The sequence below is a fragment of the Anser anser genome, assembly GCF_964211835.1.
Source record: "Anser anser genome assembly, chromosome: 3".
NCBI classification, from domain to species: domain Eukaryota; kingdom Metazoa; phylum Chordata; class Aves; order Anseriformes; family Anatidae; genus Anser; species Anser anser.
In genome coordinates, this window is record NC_139722.1 from 284,884 (window position 1) to 308,978 (window position 24,095).

Here is a 24,095-nt window from a genome sequence, read left to right on the forward strand (position 1 = left end):
CAGCCTCCTGCAGGCCCCATCCGCCCACGGCTGCCTCCTCGCGGCCTACCGACGGCCTGAGCCTGGCTCCGGCTCTCGGCGCGACCAACCCCGGAGACCTACCGGGAGCCCCAACCACGCATCTGTCTTTGGCACCGCAGAACCAGGGGAGAGCGCGAACGCAGTCCCCCACTACCACAAATTATGCAGTCGAGTTTCCCGCATTTGGGGAAATCGCAGGGGTCAGCACACCCGGAGTGCAGGGGATGAGCCTCGCCCTGGGAAAACCACCTGCCTGATCATGGTGTCTCCCCTGCCAGGTAAGTATGCCTCCCGCTCCCCGACGCCGCGGCCCCACGCGCGCGCACGCACACCCACCACACGGACACGCGGCCCGCAACGCCCGCCGCGGACGCGCCCGCCCCGCCCCGCCCGGCCCCGCCCGGCGCCCACGTCCCGCGCCCGCCGCGCGCCCACGCGGGGCCACGCGCGGCGCCGTGTGGTGTGGGTTTTGTCCCGGTATGCCGCGCGGCGCCGATCTGCATGGGCACGCCCCCTGATCTGCATGGGCACGCCCCCTGATCTGCATGGGCACGCCCCCGATCTGCATGGACACGCCCCCTGGCCTCCAGGCCCCGCCCCTCAGCGCCCCGGCCGCCGTCCCCGCCGCAGAGGCGCAGCGGGAGGGGGGAGCTCCTTGGGCTCGGGCCCGGCCCGGGATGGCGGCGGCTGCGGCCGGGCGGTGCCGCACAGCCGTGGGGCGGGGAGCACGGGGCGGCGTGGGGCGGGACGCGGCGGGGCTGGGGCCGGGGCCCGGCTTCCGGAGCCGCGGCCGAGCCGCACTCGGTGATGGGAGGCGGGCAGTAATTGCATTCTGCCTTTGCTTCCGCACGGCCTGTCCTGGTTTTTGTTCTTTTTCTTCAGCTAAACCGCCCCTGACGGGGAACTCATCAGCAGCTGTTCACAGAATCACAGAATTGTAGGGGTTGGAAGGGACCCCAAGAGACCATCGGGTCCAACCCCCCTGCCAAAGCAGTTCCCTAGAGCAGGCTGCCCAGGCAGGCGTCCAGACGGGCCTTGAATATCTGCAGAGAAGGAGACCCCACAGCCTCCCTGGGCAGCCTGTTCCAGCGCTCCGTCACCCTCACCGGGAAGAAGTTCTTTCGCATGTTGGTGCGGAACTTCCTGGGCTCCATTTTGTGGCCATTGCCCCTTGTCCTGTCCCCACAAACCACTGAAAGGAGGTTGGCCAAATCCCTCTGCCTCCCACACCTCAGGTATTTATACACATTGGTGAGATCCCCTCTCAGTCTTCTCTTCTCCAGGCTGAACAGCCCCAGGTCTCTCAGCCTTTCCTCACAGAGGAGATGCTCCCAGCCCCGTATCGTCTTTGTGGCCCTCCGCTGGACTCTTTCCAGGAGACCCCTGTCTTTTCTGTACTGGGAAGCCCAGAACTGGACACAGTACTCCAGGTGAGGCCTGACCAGGGCAGAATAGAGGGGGAGGATCACCTCCCTTGACCTGTTGGCCACGCTCCTTTCAATGCACGCCAGGATCCCATGGGCCTTCTTGGCCACCAGGGCACACTGCTGGGTCATGGCCAACCTGCTGTCCACCAGGACCCCCAGGTCCTTCTCCGCAGAGCTCCTCTCCAGCAGGTCGTCCCCCAGCCAGTTCATGTCTCTAAGCAAAGCGTGCAGGTCTTCACCAAGGCCACTCCGTGCTGCACAGGGCTGGGGGCAGCCTGGGCTGGGGGAAGGCGTCGCTGCCCGCGTCAGGGGGCTGGGGCTGGGTGGTCTCTGAGGCCCCTTCCAACCCCGCTCTGTGATCCTCTGATCCCTGGGTTCTCGCTCAACCTGTGAGATTTTTTCCGTCACGTTCTCCCCCCCGTTCTCCTGAGGAGGGGGACCAAGCGGGCAGAATTCAGGTGGCCATCGGCGAGGAACCGCCATGCCTGCGCCCGTCCCATGTTTATGGCAGAGACACCCAAAGCAGCTCGCCGTGCACCCAAAGTGAGCTGCTCTGCGTGAGCCTCTGCGAGAGTGTCCCTGCAGGCTCTCGTGCAGGCAGACCGGGCTGCCCCCGGCTCCGTGACGGGGCCGTCGGTGACGAGCCCTTCCCGCCCGCCACGGGCCCGCTCCCGGTAGCAGCCGGGCACAGGTGGTGCCGGTAACCCCTCGCTCGGTGCCTTCCACAGCGTCCTGCTGGAGGAGCTGGCTGCTCGGGGCCTGCACGGGCGTACGCTTCTCTGGTAACAAACCGGCCGCGTGGCCGAGCCCAAAGAGTCGTGGCGAGTGGAGGTAAATCCAGCTGGAGGCCGGTCACTGGTGGAGTCCCCCAGGGCTCAGCGCTGGGGGCAGTTCTCTTCAGTGTCTTCATCAATGGTCTGGACGAGGGGATCGAGTGCACCCTCGGTAAGTTTGCAGACGACACCAAGTTAGGCACAAATGTTAATCTGTTCGAGGGTAGGAGAGCTCTGCAGAGGGATCTGGATAAGTTGGGGCCAACTGCATGAAGTTCAACAGGGCCAAGTGCCGGGCCCTGCACGTGGGGCACAACAACCCCCTGCAACGCTGCAGAAGAGCGACTGGAAAGTTGCCGGTGGAAAGAGAACTGGTGGTACTGGTTGATAGCTGGCTGAACAGGAGCCGGCAGCGTGCCCAGGTGGCCAAGAAGGCCAGCGGCATCCTGGCCTGTATCAGGAACAGTGCAGCCAGCAGGAGCAGGGAGGTGATCGTCCCCCCGTGCTCTGCTCTGGTGAGGCCGCACCTCGAGTGCTGTGCTCAGCTTTGGGCCCCTCACTACCAGAAGGACATCGAGGCCCTGGAGCGTGCCCAGAGCAGGGCTACAAAGCTGGTGAGGGGCCTGGGACACAAGTCCTGTGAGGAGCGGCTGAGGGAACGGGGGTTGCAGAAGAAGAGGCTCGGGGGGACCTTACTGCACTTTACCTTATAGGAGGCTGAAGCAAGGTGGGGATCGGGCTCTTCTCCCAAGCACCAAGTGACGAGACGAGGGGAAACGGCCTCAAGTTGCACCAGGAGATGTTTAGGACAGAAATTAGGAGACACTGCTTTACTGAGGGGGCTGTGCGGCGCTGGACCGGGCTGCCCAGGGCAGGGGTTGAGTCGCCATCCCTGGAGGTCTGCAGGAAACGTGTCGGTGTGGAACTGGTTTAGTGGGGGCTCGTCACCGCTGGGCTGAGGGCTGGGCCAGCCGGTCCTAGGGGGCTTCTCCAGCCCGAACGGCTGGGACTGCTGTGGGAAAAATCTCAACGACTTTCTTCAGACAGGACCTTCTGTGGAGCTATTTCATTCGCGATTGCAATGGCGGGCGTCCTGCAAGCAGGAGCGCGCAGTAGCAGTTTGTCCCAACCTTACGTCCCCTATTGCCCGACACCTGGCTTCTCCCGTTTCCTCACCGGCTGCGTGCTGCAGGTTCACAGCCTACCCGACGCCCTTCTATACCGTACACGTACAATTTGGTTTGACCGACCATTAATTTCTCCTGTTCCTTTTTTTCCTTCTTCTCTCGTGACCAGAGGGCCCGCGACCTTTGCGTTTCCTGATGTCGCGCTGCTCACCGTTTTGCTTTGCCGTCCCCCTTATTTCGGGACAGCGGGGCCTTCCCCCCACCCGCTTAACACGCTCCCCACCGCCGTGCCGCACGACCCCTTCTGGCCAGGCGAGGTCGGCGGAGCTCCCCCCGCACAAGCTCCTTCTGTGCCAAACCCGCCGCTCCGTGCCTCTCGCTGCGCGCCTGCGGGCGCTGCTGCGGGCCGGTGCTCGCAAGACGCGGCTCTGGGGCTCGCGGGCGCCCCGCAGGGGCTCGTGCTCCGGCCGTGCCGCCTCCGGGACCTCACGCCCGCTTTCCCGGTCGCGGCCCGGCGCCGGCGGGGGGCACGGGCCGGTACCGCGGGCACCGACCCGGGGCAGCCCCGGGCGGGGCGGGGGCGGGGCCGGGAGGGGCCGGGCGGGGGCCCCGCGGGGAGCGAGCGGGGAGGGGCGGGGCCGCGCCGGGCGCGCGGCTGGGGGCGGGGCGAGGGCTATGGGGGCGGGGCCCCAGGAACGGCCAGAGCGGGTGGGGGGCGGGGCCAGGAGGCACGGGGGGCGTGCCCATGCAGATCAGGGGGCGTGGCCATGTAGATCAGGGGGCGTGCCCATGCAGATCAAGGGGGTGTGTCCATGCAGATCAGGGGGCGTGGCCATGCAGATCAGGGGACGTGGCCATGCAGATCAAGGGGGTGTGTCCATGCAGATCAGGGGGCGTGGCCATGCAGATCGGGGGGGGGGGGGGCGGGCGGCGGCGGGGGGGGGGGGGGGGCGTGCCCATGCAGATCAGGGGGCGTTGTTATGCAGATCAGGGGGCGTGGCCATGTAAACCAGGGGGCGTGCCCATGCAGATCAGGGGGCGCGCCAATGCAGATCAGGGGGCGTGCCCATGCAGATCAGGGGGCGTGCCCATGCAGATCGGCGCCGCGCGGCATACCGGGACAAAACCCACACCACACGGCGCCGCGCGTGGCCCCGCGTGGGCGCGCGGCGGGCGCGGGACGTGGGCGCCGGGCGGGGCCGGGCGGGGCGGGGCGGGCGCGTCCGCGGCGGGCGTTGCGGGGCGCGTGTCCGTGTGGTGGGTGTGCGTGCGCGCGCGTGGGGCCGCGGCGTCGGGGAGCGGGAGGCATACTTACCTGGCAGGGGAGACACCATGATCAGGCAGGTGGTTTTCCCAGGGCGAGGCTCATCCCCTGCACTCCGGGTGTGCTGACCCCTGCGATTTCCTCAAATGCGGGAAACTCGACTGCATAATTTGTGATAGTGGGGGACTGCGTTCGCGCTCTCCCCTGGTTCTGCGGTGCCAAAGACAGATGCGTGGTTGGGGCTCCCGGTAGGTCTGCGGGGTTGGTCGCGCCGAGAGCCGGAGCCAGGCTCAGGCCGTCGGTAGGCCGCGAGGAGGCAGCCGTGGGCGGATGGGGCCTGCAGGAGGCTGCGGCCCGGGGAGAGAGGGCCCCCGGCGGGCCGGAGCTGCAGCCCGCGGAGAGGAGCCCACGCAGGAGCAGGGGCCTGGGGGGAGCTGCCGCCCACCCGTGGGGGACCCGTGCTGGAGCAGTTTGCTCCTGGGGGATGGACCCCGTGGGACGGAGCCGTGTGGGAGCAGTTCTTGAGGAGCTGCTGCCTGTGGGCAGCCCCCGCAGGCTCAGCTCGGGAAGGACGGCATCCCATGGGAGGGACCCCGCGTGGAGCAGGGGCAGAGACGGACCGAGGAGGAGCGGCGGGGACGAAGCGTCAGGGACTGACCGCAGCCCCCCTCGCCCTGCGCTGCTTGAGGGGAAGGTGTCTTTCTTTTTTGTTGTTGTTTCTCACAGCTCCATCTCAGTAATAGGTAATAACTTTTATTAATCTCCCTTTGCTGAGTCTGTTTTACCCGTGATAACTGTTGAGTGATCTCCCCATCCTTATCTCACCTCTCGAGCCCTTTGCATCGTATTTTCTCCGCTTTGAGGAGGGGGAGCGAGAGAGCGGCTGAGGTGGAGCTCGGCTGCCCAGCTGGGTAAAACCACGCGTAAAACCCAGCAGAGTAAAAGCACACTTCCTCCACTGCTCCTGCCCTGCGGGGCCCAGCAGGGTCCGTGGCTGCCTCCCGCCCCAGTTTGTGATGCACCGGCAGAGGAACACCCAGGATCCTTCTGGGATCCAGAGTTAATCAAGCCGTCACAGGAATGAAAAGTGAAATCATCAAGGGAAAAAAAAAAGCTAACAAAAAAAGGAAAAGTTAGTTCTCTACCGCAGCTTGACAGGTACCGTTGACTGATTCTTTAAGGCCCCTTTCTGAATACCACGGCGCACAAATTCTGCCTCCTGCCCCTCCGGAAGGGTTTCTTTCCCCAGAACGTTCTTGCCCCGCGGAGCTGCACCGGCTCAGACCTCGTCTCCCCAGGCAGCCGGCGTCGGGGCAGCCCCGCACCAGGGGGCCGTCGGCGTGTGGGCGGCTGGCGGTGGGCGCAGGCCCACAGCGAGGGGAGGCGGCTCCTGGCTCCTACGCCCCACGCCCGCTCCTTTCCCAGCAGGTAAATCGGGAGCTCGTCGTGAGCTGGTGCTCCGCTCACGCTGCCGTTCGGTGCTGGCGCCGATCGTTGCCCTCTGTGCCCGGCTGGCCGCCTTCCGGGCCGTGCGAGCGAGCGAGCGGCGCCTCTGCCGGTCCAGCGGGACCGGGCGGAGCGGGACCCCGACCCCCGCGGCTGCGGCCCGTCACGGGCAGGCTCCGGGCAGCCCACGCGGGGCACGAGCCCAACCGCGGCCGGGAGCGACCCCCAGGCGCTGCCAGAGCCCCCCAAAGGAACAGAAACGCCCCCAACCACGCATCTGTCTTTGGCACCGCAGAACCAGGGGAGAGCGCGAACGCAGTCCCCCACTACCACAAATTATGCAGTCGAGTTTCCCGCATTTGGGGAAATCGCAGGGGTCAGCACACCCGGAGTGCAGGGGATGAGCCTCGCCCTGGGAAAACCACCTGCCTGATCATAGTGTCTCCCCTGCCAGGTAAGTATGCCTCCCGCTCCCCGACGCCGCGGCCCCACGCGCGCGCACGCACACCCACCACACGGACACGCGGCCCGCAACGCCCGCCGCGGACGCGCCCGCCCCGCCCCGCCCGGCCCCGCCCGGCGCCCACGTCCCGCGCCCGCCGCGCGCCCACGCGGGGCCACGCGCGGCGCCGTGTGGTGTGGGTTTTGTCCCGGTATGCCGCGCGGCGCCGATCTGCATGGGCACGCCCCCTGATCTGCATGGGCACGCCCCCTGATCTGCATGGCCACGCCCCCTGATCTGCATGGACACGCCCCCTATCCGCGTGGACACGCCCCCGTGCCTCCAGGCCCCGTCCCGCCGGCTCCCCGCGGCCCCGCCCCCGTGCCCGCGCTCCCGGGTCCCGCCGGAGCACGGCGCTGGGGCTTGCGGTGCCCGGCCCGGGAGCAGCCTGGGCCCCGGTTGCCCCGGGCCCTGTGCTGCGGGCCCGGCCGAAGCCGGGAGCCCCCCCCGCAGGGCGCCGCCCGCCCCCAGCCCCGTCCCACGCAGAGGGCCCTGCCCGGGCCCCCCAGGCGAGCCCCGCGTGTTCTCGGCTCCCGGGGAAGCGCGTCCCGCACACCGCGGTCGCTGCCGGCAGCCGCGATGGACGCCGCCCGTACCGCACGGGAACGAGGCGCAGAACCGGGGAGGACGCCCCGCTCCCCGTGCCAGAGCCCCAGCCACTGCTCGGGCCGGGCCCTGCGCTGGGTCCCTCTGGCGGGAGCGGCTCGGCGGGGGGAGCGGCCCTGGCACCCCGCGCCCGCCGTCGCAGGAGCCAGAGGTGCCCGGCTTCCCCGCACAGGCCCGGCTCGGCCGGCGGCCAGACCTGCAGCCGGAGGAGCCCGGGCCAGGGGCCATCGCCCTCGCGGCACCGCTTCCCGCGGGTCCAGGAAGAGGGGCCCGGGGTGATACCGGCGTACGGTTAGCTCTGGTTTAGTGCCAAAGAGATAAGGCTCGTACTTTGAGGACAGGGCAGGATGACCCAGGCCTTGGAGATGTCTGAAGGATGATTAACCGAGGAACTGCTGAGCCGGAAGACCGTTCTGTTGACATTCTGGAGGGAAACGTCCTGATGTTCCCTCAAATATGCCACGAATCAACACGATGTGAACAGTTGGCTGAAAACCAAAGATCCGGAGTATTTTAACGCCAGCTGTCCGTGAACTAGTCCCACTCCAACAGTAAAAATCACACCCCTAGGCTGGGAGACCCCATCCCAACGAGGGACCCTTCCCCTCTGAGGACGCACGGAATGACTCTGTCCCGTCAGCAGTATGCCACTGACGTAAGCGATCGGAGGCTAGGGGATGGTACAAACACGTAAAGGGACCGATAAGGCATTGCATAAAGAGTGGCACGGAAAATCCTTAGGTGTGCCAGCTCTGTGGGAAAGCAGCTGGCACCCGGGCTTGTGCGGTTCTGAAATAAGCAGCATCTTGACCTAGCGCGTGGATCGGCTCACTGCACGCCGGGTGACAAATCCGAACTTTTTATCGGACAACGGGGACGGGGACGGTCCTTCCCTGCCGCAGCCTGGCGCGGGAGGAGGAGAGGGGCAGGGCAGAGCTGGGCAGAAGTACTGCATGCCCAAGGACAGCGCAGAGCCGAGCCTGGGATGACGCGGGGCGACGGGGCTTCTGCCGCACCACAGAAGTCTGACACGCAGCGTTAACACGGGGCCTGCTTTATTAGGGTCCGTGCTGCCGCCCCTACTGCTGATCCACGTTCTTGACGCGCAGGACGACGGGCACCGAGGTGCACGGGATCATGCCCAGGTCTGTGATGACCAGATCCACCAGGTCCGGCGGTGTCACGTCGTAGACCAGGTTGAGGAGGCGCAAGGACTTGTTCTCTGACCAGCCGCCCAGCTGGGCCTGCCCCTTGCGGAGCACGATCAGGTCGTCGGGGTCATCTGCGGGGAGAGGAGAAGCTGCGGGATCAGCGGGAGGGACCGCGCTGCCGCCCCCGGCCCCCCCCGCCAACCCGTCACGTGCCGGGGGCAGCACGTGCCCGGGCGGTGCCGCGGCCCGGTGACGCCACCGCCCCGGTGACGCCATCGCCGCGCGCCGCCCGCCGCCATGTTGCGGGTTCCGGGCCCGGCGCCGCGCGGGGCTGGTGGCGGCGGCGCGGCCCGCGGCGGGGCGGGGGCCATGCGGGCGGCGCCGGCCTGAGCCGCTCCCGGAGCTCGGCGCATGGCGTCCCGCGCCGCCGCCGGGGCCGCGGGGCCGGGCGGGGCCGCCCGCGGGCCGCGCTGTCGGGAGCGGAGCCGCCGGGGCCGGCCGGGACGGGGAGCGGCGGCCGCCGGGCGGAGCCGGGGCCGCGGCCGGGGCCGCGCGGGTGAGCTCGGGGCCTTCCCGCGGGGGCGGCGGGCGGCGGCGCGGGGCCCCGGAGCCGCGGCGGGGCGGGGCGGGCCGGGAGGCGGCGGGGCCGGGTGCAGCCGCGGGGGCCGGGCGGGCCCCTCGGGCCCCGCGGCACCGGCGGGGGGGCGGCGGCGCCGTCCCGCGGCCCGGCGCTGACCCGGCTGTGGCGTTCCGCAGAGGACCCGGCGCCGCCCGCAGGTGCGGAGCCTTCAGCACGCGGCGCGGAGGGGGCGGCGGCGGCGGCCGAGCCCCGGAGGGAGGCCGGCCCGGAGCGCGGAGCCCGCAGCCCCGCTGAGCCCGGCGGCCGCGGCGAGCCCTCGGGGAGCGCAGCGAACGGCTCCGTGCCCGCGGCGCCCAGGAGGCGGGGGCGGAAATCCAAGGCGGAGCTGCTGGTGCTGAAGCTGTCCCGGGACCTGCAGTGCCCGGCCCCGGAGCCCATCTGCGTGCAGAAGGTGCTGGAGGGCAGCGAGGCCCCGGAGGGCCTGGAGGCCGCCCCCGGCAGGCGCCCCAAGCGGCGGGCGGCCAAAGTGTGAGCAGCGGGCCGGGGGCCGGGGCTGGGCGCGGGGGGGTTGGAAGGGCGGGCACCCGGCTGCGGTCAGAGCGGTTCCGTGAGACCCCTCTTCTCGTCTGAGGTACCCTGGTGTCTTTCTGGAAGTGCTTCATCCTACACTTTGCGACAAATCGCTTTCCCACGGAACGCGCTGGTTTCCCGCAGAACCGCCTCCTGCTTTAGGAGAACGTGCCGGGATTCAGCGCAGTGGGGTGCAGAGAGCAGCAAAGGCTGCAGATGAGTGCGTGTGGGTCTGTTTGACAGCAGTGGGCTGTGGCGGTGCAGAGGTGGCTCCTGGCAGAGCCCGGAGGAGGTTTATCTGTGCAGTAGCCACACGCTGCTCAGCGGGGCCTCTGAAGGCAGGTCGGGCAGTGCAGGCACCCGCTGAGCCGCCTGGGTTTGGGGGGCAGAGCTGGGAGCTGCGGTGCCCCGAGCCGTCACCCTGTGCTGAGGGGCGCACAGCACCTGCTGCGGCAGCGTGCCCGTGCAGGAATTCCGCTGCTGAGCGTGCAGGAAGCTCTCCGGCTGCCTCACTTTCTGGCTGGCGGCAGGCCAGGCGCTACTCTGCATGCTGGATGCCTTCCCAGCTGCTCCTGGAGGCCCTGGGGAGGCTGGGGAGGGCCCGGGTGCTGGCCGTGCCATCCGGGCAGGTGCTGGTGCGGCCTGGCTGGGCAGTGCTGGAGCACACTGTGTGCCCAGACGGTGCTAGAGAGCTGGCAGGGCCGAGTGCAGCTCCCTCTGTTCACTGCTGGGCAATGCCTTCGCTGTTCCAGGGCATTGCTTTACCTTCAGGAGCTGGCGGAGGAGCTGACATCTGCGTACCAGCCCCCAGCTCCCAACGAGGGTGCCCAGGAGCCAGAGCCTGAGTGTGTCCAGAAGAAGCGTCGGAGGAAAAAGGAGGAGGAAACTGACAGCGATGATCCTGCACAAGACGCTGACTTCGTGCCCTCAAAGGAGGTGTTGCTGCAGGCTGAGGAGGAGGAAGGGAGCGATGCTCCCCTCAGCGAGGTGTCAGAGTCAGAGCTGGAGCCGCTCCGGCGGCACAGCATGAAAACGTCATCTGCAGGGGTAAGGGCAAGTCTTTGCCTTGACTGCTTCTTACCTTTGGCGTGCTATAAATGACACAGAGTTTGAGCTATCACCTGGTGTGTGTCGTGTGTGCACATACCCCTGCCCACCCACCCTGTCTGTTTGAGGCAGGTCAGCCCCAAAGCAGGGTCCTGTCAGGGCTGGCGTAATTCCTGTATGGTGTGAGTCCAGGCGTGAGCTCCTCGGGCTTAACTGCAAGCGAAGGCAGCTGAGTGCCTGGGTGGGTGGGGACAGGCAGCTGTGCTCCTGGGAGAGCGTGCGCGGTGCTGGGCTGCCGCTGAACCTGATGGCAGGTTAAGGCAGGGTCCTGGAGGCTGCCCTGTAGGATTTTGTGTCTTTAGCACAGAGCGACACGGTGTTGGGTGACTGCTTCTGTGGAGACCGGGAGAGAGCCCTGCGCCTGTGCGCTGTGTCAGTGCCTTTTGGGCAGGCTCGTCCCCCAGGGGCTCACAGGAAGGTTTGGGCAGGCTGGGGCGGCCCGGGTGGGGTCCTTTGGCCAGGTCCTGTTCTGAGTCTGCTCTTGTGCCCAGAGATCCAAGCCCCAGTGCCGAGGCCTCGCTCCCAATGGCTTCCCCAACTCCGTCATGGCCCCGGTGGAGAAGTGCTCCAGCATCACCTGCAGCCTGTGAGTGCAGGGCCTGGGGGCACGGTGCTGGACGGAGGGCTGGGGCTGACTGTAGCGGGCGGTGCTGTCCAGTGCCTCGTGGTCGCCATAGGTGTGAGGACGGGGGAGTGTTTCCTGTCAGGAGCACCCGTGTGCTGCTGGGGACAGCATGGGAACGGGCTCATCTCAGCCTCATCGCAGCCCCACCTCTGTGCAGCCCCTGCCTGGGGCCGCGCGTGGGGCTGTGTGGGGCCTGGCTGGAGCTGGGAGCCCTCAGCAGGGGGCAGGGGTGCGCCGTGGCCAGGATGGAGCAGGGCACGAGCCCCACGGTGCTGCTGGCAGGGCTGGGGAGCAGGGTGGTGATGTCCCCCTACATCCGCTGCAGGCGGGAGCAGAAGTACTCTCAGTGGGAGTTCCCTGACTGGATCCCTCTGGTGCACAAGTGGACGTGTCTCTCCGAAAGGTACCGTCAGCGGCGTGGGAAGGGGTGCGTGGCACAGAAGGGGTGCGTGGCACAGGCGCTGCCTGCGCTCAGGCTGCATCCTGGGGCAGTCCTGGCACGGTGGGGAGTGGGCTGGGGCAGGGAGGGGAGGATCAGCCTTAAGGGCTGTGCTTCCGCCTCCCCCTCTTAGGGTCAGGTCCTAGCAGAGAAGATGGCACCTTCTCACAGGCTCTGGGGGCCTGGTGGCTCTGGCCAAGGAGTCCGAGTGCCCCAGGGAGGCCAGCAGCAGCGTGCTGTGCTGGGGGGGGTGGGGTGGGATGGCTGCAGGCATCCTCTCACACTCTTCTGCCTCCCCAGCGAAGCTGCCCCGTACCTACCGGCAGAGGAGAAGTCTCCCCTCTTCGCTATCCAGCGGGAGGGCATTGAAGACAACGGTGCCTTGTACAGGCTGAACAGGTTGGTGGAGGGGCTGCTCCGGGGAGGTGGGAGGCGTTACGGTGTCCCCCAGTCCCTGGGAGCTATGGCACGGCCGCTATGTGCCGCGTGCTCTGGGGTCCTGCCGTGTCCAGCCTTGTGTCAGGGCTCTGCGCCGGCTGGGTGCTGCCATGGCTTGTCCCGGGGTGGTGCTGCTCCTGCCCAGCACCCCGACCTGCCTTCCTGCCGGCAGGTTCAACTCCCTGCAGCCCCACGAGGAGCGCCGGGACGTGTCGTTCTTTGTGGGCGGCCCCGTGTGGGCGATGGAGTGGTGCCCAACCCCGGAGGGCTCGGTGGCCACCCAGTACGTGTGTCTGTACTGTCACAAGAGCATGGATGAGACGCACAGCGTGGCGGGGCTCCACAGGGGCCCGGCGCTGCTGCAGCTCTGGAGCCTGGGCACGCTGCAGCAGGAGGGGTGAGTCCGGCCTGCGGGGTGGCCCTGGCAGGGAAGAGGGGCAGGCGTGGGCCCCTTGTGCCCCGGTGGTGGGGCGGGTGGCAACCTGCTGCTGCCCCTGCTGCTGCCCGGTGGTTCGTCCTCTCCCAGAGCCTGAGCCTCGCGGAGTGGTGCTGGCAGCCAGCTTTGCTTCTGCTGCGTGCTGGAGCTGCTGGGCACCAGCTCCGGTGTTTTTCACCGTTCAACCCGTGCCCGCAGCTCTGCCGACAAAGCTGGGCTGGCCTACGCTGTCGCTACCGACCACGGCTGCGTCTGGGACATGAAGTTCTGCCCCAGCGGCGCCTGGGAGCCGCCCAGCACCTCCAGGAAGGTGGGTGTGTGGTGGGAGAGGCTGTGCCAGCCCACAGGCTGGCTTTGGCTTTGCCCTGGCGACTCTGAATTCCTTGTCCCTGCCAAAGCCTTGCCTTCGCCAGGCAGGATAGTGCAGGGGGCCCTCGCCCCTCTGACAACAGCAAGCAGGAGGCTGAGGGCCCGGGCGTGTTTCTGCAGCACCCTCAGATGAGCCGGCTGGGCCTCCTGGCTGTGGCCTTCTCGGACGGCAGCGTGGTGCTGTACGCCCTCCCGCACCCCGGCGCCCTGCGGAGCTGCAAGAGAACCCAGGTAAAAGGTAGGAAGAGCTGTGGCACCCTGCCCCTCGTCGCTGTGTGCTGGGGGGGCAGCGCGCGAGCCCGGGGCCTGTCCACCCCCTGCACAGGGTGGCTGTGCCGTGCTGAGGGGCGAGCTGGGTGGTGGCGCCGTGGGGCACGGCGGGGCCGTGCCCAGCCCTGCCGGGAGCCGTGCAGGCGGCGGGGCGGTGAGCGGTGCTGGGACGGGGCAGCGCTGCGGCTGCCGGCCCTGTGCGGGGCCGGCAGCGAGAGGGGTGGGCGGCCGCTGTTGTCTGGGGGCCGGAGCACGCCCGGGTGCTGCTGACTGGGGGCTCTGGGGCCGCTCAGCGGCGTCACTGCAGGGCACGGCTGCACCCGTGTGTTGTGAGCCTCCCTGCCTGCTGCGGGGGCCCTGGGAGGTGGGGGGAACACGTCCTGTTGTGGCAGAGCTGCGCGTTCCCACCCGGCCGTTTGTCATGGCAGGGATCCGGGGCTCCGAGCTCCCGTCTGGCACTGGCTAATGGTGCTCGTAATAGTCTCATCTGCTGGGTGCTGAGCGAGATTGATGACCTGTGCGTGCTGCTCGTGGTCGCTCAGCCGTGGCTGACAGCCCATACGTTCGCTGCTGACAATGGGAAATGGGTTTCCTGCACCGGAGCGTGTCCACCAGCCCCCATCAGCACGCCGTGCCGCCTGCGCCGGGCTGCGCCATTTGCTGGTGCTGCCTCTCCCAGCCCCCGCCCGGGCCGCCGGTTCCGGACGGTTTGCGGCGGCTGCCGCAGCCCCTGCGTGGGGAGCTTGCAGCAGGCGCGGATCCTTCCCCAGCCTGCAAAGCCCCCGTGGACCAGCTGGGTCCTGTCGTGTCGCATCAGCCAGGCTGCGGCAGCACGTACTGTCCTTGCGCCGCGTGGTCGCGTTGGGGTGCTAGTGTGGATTTGCAGCTGCGGGATCGGTGCCAGGCTGCAGTGTGCTGTGGCCCTGCCGGAGCTCCCAGCTCAGCACGGCTCTGCTGGGCCCCCCGCGTGCCTGCCCCAGTGCTTCCACTGCCACACAGCCCGGGGCTTCTCTCTGCCCTGTGACCTGGCTGTGCTTGCAGTGCCAGAGAAGACGCATGGCTCTCCTGTGCCTGCACGGCACCGCCTCCGCCTGCGGCTGCCTCGCTCTGAGCTGCAGACGTGCCTGGTTCTCTGCTGAGCGCAGAGGGCAGCCCCCCTCGGGAGGTGGGACTCCTTGCCCAGCACTCACGTCACTGTCAGGGACGCTCCTGCGGGCAGAACTGGCACCGGGGGTCCCGCGGGCTTCTTGTTGTGCATGCACATCGTCTGGGTGCGGGCGTGGGCGGGACAGGGACGGGAGCCCCGGCCAGGGACCTGGGAGCACCAGGCCAGACTTGAGGCTGCGAGCAGCTCCTGCCACAGGGAGCTCCCAGTCGGTGGCTGTCCTGACCTTCCTCTGCTCTCTTCTAGATGGGTCCCTCCCCAAGCACGTTATCTGCAAGGTCAGTGTCCTCTGCTGCTGTGCTCCCCTGTTGGGGCTGACACCCAGCAAGCCTCCTGCCTGGGGCTGCTGGGGAGCTGGGGAGGGCATCAGGAAGCCTGCGGAGCTCGCTGGCCCCAGCGTGTTTGGGGTGGCGGAGTTAGAGCTGTGCTCCCAAACCTGCGTGGCCCTGGCTCTTGGGGCAGGTGGTGACAGCGCAGGACTGCGGCTTACGCTTGTCTTTCTGCCTCCAGGTGCAGTGTACCACCACGCTCCAGGTGGGCTCTATCCAGGCGGGGAGCCCATCAGAAAGCGGCCAATGCTTCAGCGTCTCCTGGATGCCATCCAAGCCCCACCATCACCTTGCAGCTGGTTTTTATGACGGTGAGTTCCCCTTTTGCGCAGGGTAGGCTGTGTCCCACAGCAGAGCCTCCAGGGTGCAGCTCTTGCCCTGCAGCAGGCAGTCAGGCAGCAAGCTTTGTGCTCCTGCTCTGCACTGCCTCAGGTCCCCCACTGTGGTGCTGTGCATCCTTTGCCCTGTGCCCAGTCACTCCCCTGTGCTGGGGCAGATGCGGGGCAGCTGTCCTGTGTGCACCCTGCAGGCACCGTGGCCGTCTGGAACCTGCTCACCAAGTCCCTGCTGCAGCGTGTGTGCCAGCCCGACGGCTCCCTCAAGCTCTACCCTTTCCAGAGCTTCCTAGCCCACGACCACGCCGTGCGGAGCATCGAGTGGTGCAAAGCCAACAGGTGAGAGCTGGGAAGCTGGTGCTGGGAGCGAGCGCTTCCTGGCAGAGCAGGCTGCCTCCTGCCAACCAGTCTGCTGTGCCCAGATGGGTTCCAGCAGGCTCAGCGCTAGCGGCACTCGGCCCTCCAAGGCACTGAGGCTGGATTGGGTTTTCTGGGGTGAGAGGTGGCTGCACTGCTGCCGTGGGAGCTGCACTGCAGGAGCGGGGACAAGGCACAGCTCTGCTCTGGGGTCTCAGTGCTGCCTTTCTCCTGGTTCTCAGCAACTTCCTGGTCACGGCAGGGAATGACAGGAAGATCAAGTTCTGGGACCTGCGGCGGCTCTACGAGCCCATCAACAGCATCAAGCGGTTCCTCAGCACCGAGGTGGCCTGGTTGCTGCCCTACAATGGGGTTACCGTGGCCCAGGACAACTGCTATGCCTCGTGAGTGCTGGGGGCCATCACGGCGCCTGCTCTGCAGCTGGGATCTGCTCTCACCCCTGTCTGTCCCCAGCGCGAGGTCCCCTCTGGTCCCTCCCTGCCTGGGAATGTGAGGGCGAGCTCTGCTCACGTGCATTGCGTCGCAGCCGTGGCGGTGGCGCAGCTGAGGGGATCCGTTCCTGGGCACAAGCCAGGCTGGCAAGGGGGAGGACAATGTCCTTGGGCTGGGCTGGGCTGGGCAGCTCCCGCGTGTCCCCGTTTGGCCCAGGCAGCCCCAGACTGGCACAAGTTTGTTCACAGAAGGGACCCTGGGGTAGGGGTGGGTTCTTACTGCCGGGAGCTGCCCTGAGCCGTGTTGTGAGTGAGGACAGCTCCCCCTCCCCACAGGGCTCCCTGCCCTGGGGACGTGGATGGCACCTGGGCTGCTGGGCTCCCGCTCCTTCGGGGTGGCAGCTCAGAGCTGTGCCCTCATCCATTCCTTTCTGTTGCAGTTACGGTCTCTGTGGGATCCACTACATTGACGCCGGGTACCTGGGCTTCAAGGCTTATTTTGTGGCCCCTCGCAAGGGGACTGTGTGGGTAAGAGGCATCAGAGCCGTCCGAGGGTCAGGTGCCCGCCGCAGACCCTGTGCCGGCTGTGCCCCGCAGCCTGGGGGGTGCCAGCCCCTGCAGCCACCCACTGCCCCTCGGGTGAGGGACCATGACGGCCAGAAGTGTCCCAGCGGGGACGTTTCTGAGCCTGGCCCTCACCAGAGGGAGCAGGGCGGTGGCTGGGGCTGGCACTCGCGGTGCTGCCTGGCGCTGCGGGCAGCATGCTGGGACGCTGGGCCGCAGCCCCGTCTCTTCCTGCAGAGCATATCTGGCTCGGACTGGCTGAACACGGTGGCTGCTGGAGACATCACCGGTGAGCTGGTAGCTGCGGTGCTGCCCGACCTGGCCATCAATCCCCTTAACGTCAAGCGCTCGTCAGACCGCAGATTTGTAAGCAGCCGTTCCGTCGTCCCTGCGGTGCCTGCGTGCGCGCACCGAGCTGGGCTGGGTGGCGGTGTGCTGCTGGGCTGCTGGAGGAGCGCTGCCACCCGTCCCTTGCCGGCTGTCCTACGTCTGGGCACACGCACCAGGACATTCGGGGATGGGCTTGTGCGTGGGGAAGGCCTGGCCCCTCTCTGTCCCTTGCCCCTCTCTGTCCCTTGCCCCTTTCTGTCCCCTGCCCTCATGGCAAGGTCCCTGCAGCCCCGGCAGGTCCCTGGTACTGCGGCCACCCAAGGGGTGCCTGTGGAGGGCATGGACAGACCCACTGCCCTGCCCTCAGCTGCCTCTCCCCCACAGCCAGTCTACAAAGCTGATCTGCTGCCCTGCGGCCCCACAGGACCAGAGAATAGCGAGCAGGCACTGCCGAAGACCAGGCTCTACAGCGAGATGGTGGCGAAGGCCTACGTTCGGTTTCGGGACACGGACCTGGTACGAGGGCAGAGGATGGAGCGCTCCCACCCAGGAGCGGGACTGGTGGCGGCCTCGGGGTGTGGGGGCAGGGGGGGAGCCCAGTCAGCTGGGCTGTGGCTGGGTGTGTGGGGACAGCAGCGCATGGGGGAGTGGCACAGACCGCACAGCAGCCCTTCACCCCTGCGGAGCACAGCCTGACTTCAGGAGCCCCGCCAGAGAGCAAGGGGACGCGCCGCTCTGTGCCCAGGGAGCCCAGGCCTCGCAGCGGGGTCTGCCTGGCTGGGCTGGGCAGCCCCAGCAGTGAGCCCTGCGCAGCCCCTCTGTGCCTGGTCCTGAGCAGGGCTGAGGACACGAGCCCAGGGCAGGATGAAGCTCTGGGTGTGCTGGGTACAAGGCAGCAGCTTGGGTCACCCAGCACTGGGAAGGAGCCTGGGGCTTGCAGCCTGCCTGGGCCCGTGCTTGCCGTGCCAGGCTGTCTTTGGAGCACTTTGTAAGAAAAAGGCTGCGTGCCTGGGCCCCCAGGGATGGGGAGCGTCCAAGCTGCCAGCCCTGGAGCGGGGCGTGGCTGAGGGGGACCTCCCTGCTCCAGTCACTCCCCGGGGGGAGGGCTCGTGCTGCCCCGTGGCAGTGCTGCCCTTTGCAGGAGGCTCAAGTCCCCTGGCCAGGCCGTGCCTGCCGCTCCTGTGTGCGCAGCACTCCTTGCGGTGTGCTGCCCGTCACCGTGCTGCCCTTTCACAGCGCAGCTTCAAGAACTTCTCGAGCCGGGAGCCCATGCGCAGGATGCACGTGCAAGAGGTGAAGGCAGAGCTGAGCCTCGACCGCCTGCAGCTGGAGTCCCTGCACAAGGTGAGGTGGCTGCTCCGAGCCACCAGCACCCCTCGCAGCCCTGGGAGAGCAGAGGGTGCCACGTGCTGCCCCTGGGGCCAGGGTCCTGGTGCCTCGGCCCCATCCCTCCTGACCCCCTTCTCCTCCCACAGGTGCGCTTCAGCCCCAACCTGGACTCACACGGCTGGCTGGTGTCAGGCGGGCAGGCTGGCATCGTGCGGGCGCACTGCATGGCGGGGCTGGCATCTGGCACAGACCAGCAGCTGCTGCCGCAGTGCCGTGCCCGCTTCAGCTCGCTGTACGGGGCCGAGCCGTGCAGCCCCAGCCCCGCCGCAGCCTCCCCGCTGCCGGCCGAGTAGCGGGGGGCCCCTCGCTGCCACCACCTGCATTCGCCCGCAGCAGCAGCTCGGGTGCCTGCACTGCTGGGTGCCAGGGGCTGCGTGCCCCTCTTGGTGCTTCTTACCCGGGGCCTGCCCTGGGGAGGGATGGTTGCTCCTGGCTGTCACCTGGGATGCTCAGGATGCTCGTCCTCATGCTCTGGGCCCAGAAGGGTCCTTTCTGCGCTCTTTAGTCTGAGCTGGTGCGGGGAGGGCAGTGGGACTGGGGTCGTGTCTATGGCTTGAGCTGTGGGTCTCAGGGTCTGATGCAGGGGAACAGCTGCGGAGACGCATGTGGGGCTGTGCTCGCGCTCGCCTGCCCCCTCCTGTTGCTGGCAGACCCCACAGTGCGGGTCCTGGTGGGGGGGCCGGGCCAGCCTTGCCCTGCGTGGGGCAGATGTGGCTTGCAGCAGCGCCGGGAGCTCTGGAATCGCTCACATTGAGCCTGTGTTCTCAGCGGTGCAGTAAATGTGGTTTGTTTTGTAAAGGGTGCTGGTGGTGCTAGCATGGGGGGAGGCCTGGGGCGCGGCGCTGTCAGAGCCCTCCCCGCTCCCCTCCGTGCAGATGCCTCGGCTGCTCTCTGACACATTTATTGGTGGCCACGAGCTCTGCAGCCACCAGCTGGAGTCCTTGCACAATGAGACACAGACACGCCACAGCTGCAACAGACAGACTCACAAAGGTGGGAATGGGTCAGGCCAAGGCATGGCAGCACCCAGCCCTGGCCTGGGCCTCGCAGCTGGGAGCAAAACCAGGGCACCCAGAGCTCAGGGGCGAGCTCCCTCCCCTTGCTACCCTGTCCCCTTGCTCCAGCGTGGATGCAGCGGGGAGGAAGGGGACAGACATGGCACCCAACACGGCAGCAAGCAAAGGCCCATGGGCACTGGGGCTGGGGCAGTGCTCCTGCCCGGTGCGTGGTCCCTGTGCCCAGGGCTGTGGCAGGCTTGGCCCCTGGCATGGCAGAGCAGCCCTGGAGGCTGCCGGGGGCACGTACCACAGCACTGTGCTGCAAGGGCTGGGCGCTGTGCCCCACTCTGAGTGGGGCTGGGGCCCCCGGGGTCTGCGGAGGTGGAGCTGGTGCAGCACGGGCAGGACTCCAGGCACTGCACCCGCCCTACGGTGCCCCAGTCCCACAGTGGGCAAAGGGCTCAGGATGGGGGGTCCTGGCAGTGCGGGCAGCCCAACGCCTCCTCCTGGTACCGCTCCACCTGCACCGTACATGACACGAAGCCGAATTTGCTCTGCAGCTGGCTGGTGGCTTCCCGCAGCACTGTCTCGGGGTTGGCGCTGGCATCTGGAGGCGGCAGGGAACCACGATCAGCCCCGCAGCCCCCAGCCCTGCCCTTGGGGCTGTGCGAGCCGGCGCAGGGCACTCACCCACGGCCACGTGCACCGACACCACGGGGTGGCTCAGCGTCAGCGCCCAGACGTGCAGGTCGTGGGTGCCCCTCACCCCGCTCACTGCCAGCAGCGCCTCCTTCACTGCGTCGAACTGGATGCCCCGCGGCGCCCCTGCCAGTGGTGCCAGTCATGGAGGGGCCGGCCCCAGCCCTATTCCCCAGCTGGGGTCAGGGCTCCTGGGGGGCAGCTGGGGATGGGGACGCCCCCAGTCTGGGACCAGGCTGCGGCACGGTGCCTCTGGGGTGAGGCAGCTGCTCGCCATGGGACAGAGGAACATCTGGGGGGCTTGGAGGGGCCAGGAATGCCAGGGGTGGGCTGGGTAGGAGCAGAGGTTGCTGTGGGGTGGGCTGCTCTGTGCTCCCCAAGGAGCCCCTGCACCCCCTACCTGTCCTCCCTACCTGTCCCCCCCTCACCTTCCATGAGGACTCTGAAGACGTCCCTGAGGATAGTGAGTGTGGAGCCAAGGACAAAGACCGAGAAGAAGAGGGTACTGATGGGGTCTGCGATCTTGCACTGGGGCTGCAAGGAACAGGGGCTGCGTGAGGCTGCGGGCAGGAAGTGCCAGCAAGCTGGGCTGGGATCCCCGGGGGCCCAGTGCCCCGCAGGGCTCTGTGGAGGACAGGAGCCCGGCCCATGTGGGGACCACGCACCTTGAAGTAGATGATGGTGGCGGCCACCAGGACACCAAAGCTCTGCAGCAGGTCACCCACCACGTGGACAAAGGCTGCACGGACGCTGGTGCTGCCAGGCAGGGGAGCGTGGCTGGGCAGGCAGCCTCCCGCGCTCTCCAGCTGCTCGTAGCCCCCGTGGCCGTGGACGGCGGGGGCCTGGTGCAGGATGTAGGCCATGCTGCAGAGAGCAGAGCTGGCTCGGTGCCGGGCAGGGAGCGAGAGGCCCCGCTGACCCTACCGGGGGTGGGGGAGAGAGCACATCCAGGGCTCAGCAGGGACAGCACAGCCACCGTGCAGGGGTTCAGGGCAGGTGTGGGGCAGGGCAGGACGGGGATTTGGGAGATTTGGGACTGGGTCACGAGGGCAGGGCTGAGGGGAAGTGCTGCTGGGGGGGGACAGGGAATGTATGTGGGGCTGGGAGTGGGGAGGGGGCTCAGGGAATAGGAGGAGGCAGCACTGGGGATAGGAAGGCTCGAGACAAAGGGACAGAAGGGGCGGCTGGGGCTGGGGGCTTGGGACACCAGGTGCACACAGGAGGGGAGGCCCGGGCTGTGTGGGGCCAGAGGAGGTAGGGATGAGGGTGCGTGGGACATACACCAGGTTGACACCCACGGCGCTGGCAGAGGTGGCCAGCATGGCTCGTGCCTCGATCTCGTAGTCGTTGCTGATGATGCGTGCAGCCGCCAGGTAGACGAGAGCCCCGGTGACAACCCAGATGGAGAGGACGGAGGCCAGCGCACCCAGCGTCTCTGTGGGGTGGGGGCCATCAGTGCCTGCCCCAGCCACGGGGCTCCCCCAGTGCTGAGCCCCCCGCCTCACCTGAGCGGTGCCAGCCAAAACTCATGGTCTTGGTGGGCGGGCGGGCGGAGACCCAAAGCGAGAAGAGGCTCACGGACATGCTGCCCACGTCCGTCAGCAGGTGGGCCGCGTCCGTCATGATAGCCAGGCTGTGCGCCAGGTACCCCCCTGCGGGACGGCACAGCTGGCACCCGGGGCCCGGTGGGGTGTCCCGGCCCCATCCCGGCCCCATCCCGGCCCGCCGTTACCTATCACCTCTCCAACCATGAAGACGCAGCACACGGTGCAGGCGACGCTCAGCTGCCGCCGGGCCTGGAGCCTCTCCGGGCCGGGGCCGGGGCCGGGGGGGGCCGGGCTGCAGGGGCACTGCGGCCCCCCCCCCGGCTCCGGGACCGCGTCCTGCCCGCCCTCCCCGGGGCGCAGCGGTGCCGGGGCGTCCCGGGAGCCTGCGAACAGCCTGGGGGGGAGGGGGTCAGAGCCGTGCCCGGGAGGGGGCTCCCGGCGCCCCCGTCTCCTGCGGAGCACGCGTCCCTCCGGTGCCCGGTCTCGGGGCCGGCCCCGCCGCGGCCGGTAGCGAAGCCGACGCAGGCGGACCCCGGGGGCTGCGCCCTCGCCCCCGGGCTCCGTGCACGAACGCGCCGAGAAACCGGGACGAAGGACGGGGGCTCCGGGAGGGTACGGGGCGCTCGAGCGCCTCGGCAGAGGCGAGCAGCGACGGGGCCGGTGTCAGGGCCGTGTGGTGCCCGGGGGCCGGTCCGCCCCCGCCCCGTCCCCGCACGGCCGGAGCTGCCCGCGTCGGGCCGGGGGAGGGAAGGCTGGACGGGGGCGGCGGCGGGTGCGGGGGACGGCGGCTCCAGCGCGGGGCCGGGGCCGTGGGGCTCGAGGTGCCGGTGCAGGGCCGTGACGGACGGGACGTGCTGCGGGGGAGCGGGGACCGGGCGGGTGTCGGTGTGGGGCGGGGGGTGCACGGGGGCCGGGGCCAGGGCTCAGGGCGCCGATGCGCGGGGCAGCAGTGAGGGCAGAGGGAGGACGGGGGGCGGGTGCAGTTACGGGGGACGACGGACGGACGAGCGCCGGTGCGGGGGTGGTAGCCGGGCGCCGGTGTCAGCTGGACACCCGCGGGGGGGCCGGGGATGTCGCACAGGTGGGGGGGGGGGGGACGGTGCCGGTTGGAAGGAGGTGAGGTGACGGTACCGGGGAGGGGACGCGTGCAGGTCTGAGGAGCTGAGGATGCCGCCGCGGGCTGGGTGGCGATGCCGGTGCTGGATGGGGGCTGGCTCGGGGGCTGCGGAGGTGCCGGTGACAGCCAGATGGATGAGGGCGCGGGGGCGGGGGGCGCCGGACGGACCGGGGGCTTGCGGGTCCCGGGGGCGTGGGGGGTGGCAACGTCGGGGGGTGCCGAGGTCGGGGCTGCGGTGCCGAGGAAGCCGGGGGTTCGGGGGGCCGGGGGTGATGGAGATGCAGGGGATGACGGAGATGCCCGGGGTGATGGGGGAGCGGGTGACGGAAGATCGAGGGTTGCAGATGCGGAGGGTGATGCGGGTGGGGTGCGGAGGTGATGGAGCTGGTGGAGCCGGGGGTGCCGGGGGCACTGGGAGGTGGCGCTAGCAGGGGCCGGAGGGGGCGGCTGTGCCGGGGGTGCCGGGGGCGCCGGTCGTGCCGGTGCCGGCAGCATTGCGGGCTGGGGTACCGGGGGTGCCGCAGGCGTCGGCAGCGGCGGGGGTGCCGGTGATGGGGGTGCCGGTGCCGGGGGTGATGGGGTGGCGGGGGTGATGGAGGTGCCGGTGCCGGGGTGGTGGGGCTGGCCGTGCCGGGGTGCCGGCGGTACCTCTTGAGGCGCAGGCTGCCGTCGGCGCGGCCGCCGCGCGGGCTGACCAGGCGGGCGCTCTCGCTGCCGGACGGGGACGGGGGCTCCATGCCGGGGCGCGGGCAGCACCGCGGGCACCGCGCCGGGACGGCACAGGCCCCGCCCCCTGCCGAGGCCCCGCCCCCTGCCGAGGCCCCGCCCCCTGCCGAGGCCCCGCCCCCTGCCGAGGCCCCGCCCCCGGGGCGCGCCGAGCCGCCGGGGGGGGCCCCGCGCTCGCTCCCGGCCCGGAGCCGCGGGGCTGGGGACGGGGGCGGGCACGGGGACCGGGACGGGGACGGGGCGGCCCCGCAGGGCTCGCGTCGGGCCCGGCTGCTGGCGGGAGCCGCGTGCGCGGCGGTGCTCGTCCCGCCGGGCTCATCCCGCCGCCGGGCGGTGCGGGGGTTCCCGCGGCACGGAGGCCGCCAGCCGCCCGGCAGCGCGCTCCCCTTGGCGTTATTGACCAAAGTCTCGGAACGCTGCGGGGAGAACGCCCGGGACACCGGGAGCTGCGGGAGGGGAGCGCCCGCCCCGCTCCGCCCGCACAAACGCCGCCGGGAAGCGGGGACCGGGACACCTGCGGGGGGCGCGGCGAGGGCGGCGAGAGGCCCCGACCCTGCCTCCGCCCGCACCCGGCACCCCCGCGCCGTCGGGGGCTCGTCGCCGACAGCACGGCACCGGCTGCCCGTGGGAGCGCGGGGAGCGCCGGTTCGCTTGCACGGGGGCTGCTCAGGAACGGGGCTGGGCTGTGGGGAGCGCTCTGCACGGGGGGGCTGCTGGGTACGGGAGGGCTGCGTGGGGTGTGGGAGCTGCTCGTGTAAGGGGGCTGCTTTTGTACGGGGGCTGTTTGGGTGCGGGGCGAGTAAGCCTCATCTCCATCCCTGGGAAAGGGACGAAGCAGCTGATCCTGGGAACTATTTCCAGGCAAGTAAAGGAGAAACAGGTCACCAGGTCAGCATGGGTTCAAGGGGAAGTCATGCCTGGCCAACCTGGTAAGCT

The 24,095-nt window shown here is 69.1% G+C and overlaps 2 protein-coding genes and 1 long non-coding RNA gene across 5 annotated transcripts; 1 reads left to right on the forward strand and 2 right to left on the reverse strand.

Annotated features, from left to right (window-relative positions):
• Positions 1–7,248: 7,248 nt before the first annotated feature.
• LOC310897131 lies at positions 7,249–9,194 on the reverse strand. Its single transcript, XR_014582090.1, has 2 exons — positions 9,054–9,194; positions 7,249–8,448 (listed from the first exon to the last, which is right to left on the reverse strand). It is a non-coding gene; the product is annotated as an uncharacterized lncRNA (long non-coding RNA).
• Positions 8,714–18,868, forward strand: GTF3C2 (general transcription factor IIIC subunit 2). 3 transcript variants are annotated; one of them, XM_083830388.1, is made up of 18 exons: positions 8,714–8,873; positions 9,074–9,425; positions 10,220–10,514; positions 11,066–11,160; positions 11,525–11,602; positions 11,939–12,037; positions 12,249–12,473; positions 12,711–12,822; positions 13,002–13,119; positions 14,563–14,594; positions 14,827–14,956; positions 15,175–15,319; positions 15,580–15,741; positions 16,230–16,317; positions 16,591–16,719; positions 17,068–17,199; positions 17,920–18,027; positions 18,159–18,868. In XM_083830388.1, the coding sequence occupies exons 1-18, from the start codon at positions 8,729–8,731 to the stop codon at positions 18,363–18,365; spliced, it is 2,652 nt and encodes an 883-aa protein (XP_083686514.1). In that variant the 5' UTR covers positions 8,714–8,728; the 3' UTR covers positions 18,366–18,868. The 3 variants fall into 3 exon arrangements, with proteins under 3 accessions (XP_083686514.1, XP_083686513.1, XP_083686515.1); XM_083830387.1 differs by having other exon boundaries at positions 17,925–18,027; XM_083830389.1 differs by lacking the exons at positions 14,563–14,594; positions 14,827–14,956; positions 15,175–15,319; ... (4 more) ...; positions 17,920–18,027; positions 18,159–18,868 and adding an exon at positions 13,580–14,514 and having other exon boundaries at positions 13,002–13,112.
• A 136-nt stretch (positions 18,869–19,004) lies between these two features.
• On the reverse strand, positions 19,005–23,206 carry SLC30A3 (solute carrier family 30 member 3). Its single transcript, XM_083830390.1, has 8 exons — positions 23,082–23,206; positions 21,502–21,710; positions 21,275–21,421; positions 21,051–21,204; positions 20,435–20,633; positions 20,198–20,303; positions 19,761–19,895; positions 19,005–19,677 (listed from the first exon to the last, which is right to left on the reverse strand). The coding sequence occupies exons 1-8, from the start codon at positions 23,168–23,170 to the stop codon at positions 19,532–19,534; spliced, it is 1,185 nt and encodes a 394-aa protein (XP_083686516.1). The 5' UTR covers positions 23,171–23,206; the 3' UTR covers positions 19,005–19,531.
• Positions 23,207–24,095: the final 889 nt, after the last annotated feature.

Coding starts and splice junctions, on each gene's coding strand:
- GTF3C2 (XM_083830387.1), top strand. CDS start 8,729: ATGGCGTCCCGCGCCGCCGCCGGGGCCGCGGGGCCGGGCGGGGCCGCC. Junction 12,474..12,710: donor GGCACGCTGCAGCAGGAGGG/GTGAGTCCGGCC, acceptor CCGTGCCCGCAG/CTCTGCCGACAAAGCTGGGC. Junction 16,720..17,067: donor GCTCGTCAGACCGCAGATTT/GTAAGCAGCCGT, acceptor TCTCCCCCACAG/CCAGTCTACAAAGCTGATCT.
- SLC30A3 (XM_083830390.1), bottom strand. CDS start 23,170: ATGGAGCCCCCGTCCCCGTCCGGCAGCGAGAGCGCCCGCCTGGTCAGC. Junction 21,205..21,274: donor TTTTGGCTGGCACCGCTCAG/GTGAGGCGGGGG, acceptor CCCACCCCACAG/AGACGCTGGGTGCGCTGGCC. Junction 20,634..21,050: donor GCCGTGGGTGTCAACCTGGT/GTATGTCCCACG, acceptor TGCTCTCTGCAG/CATGGCCTACATCCTGCACC.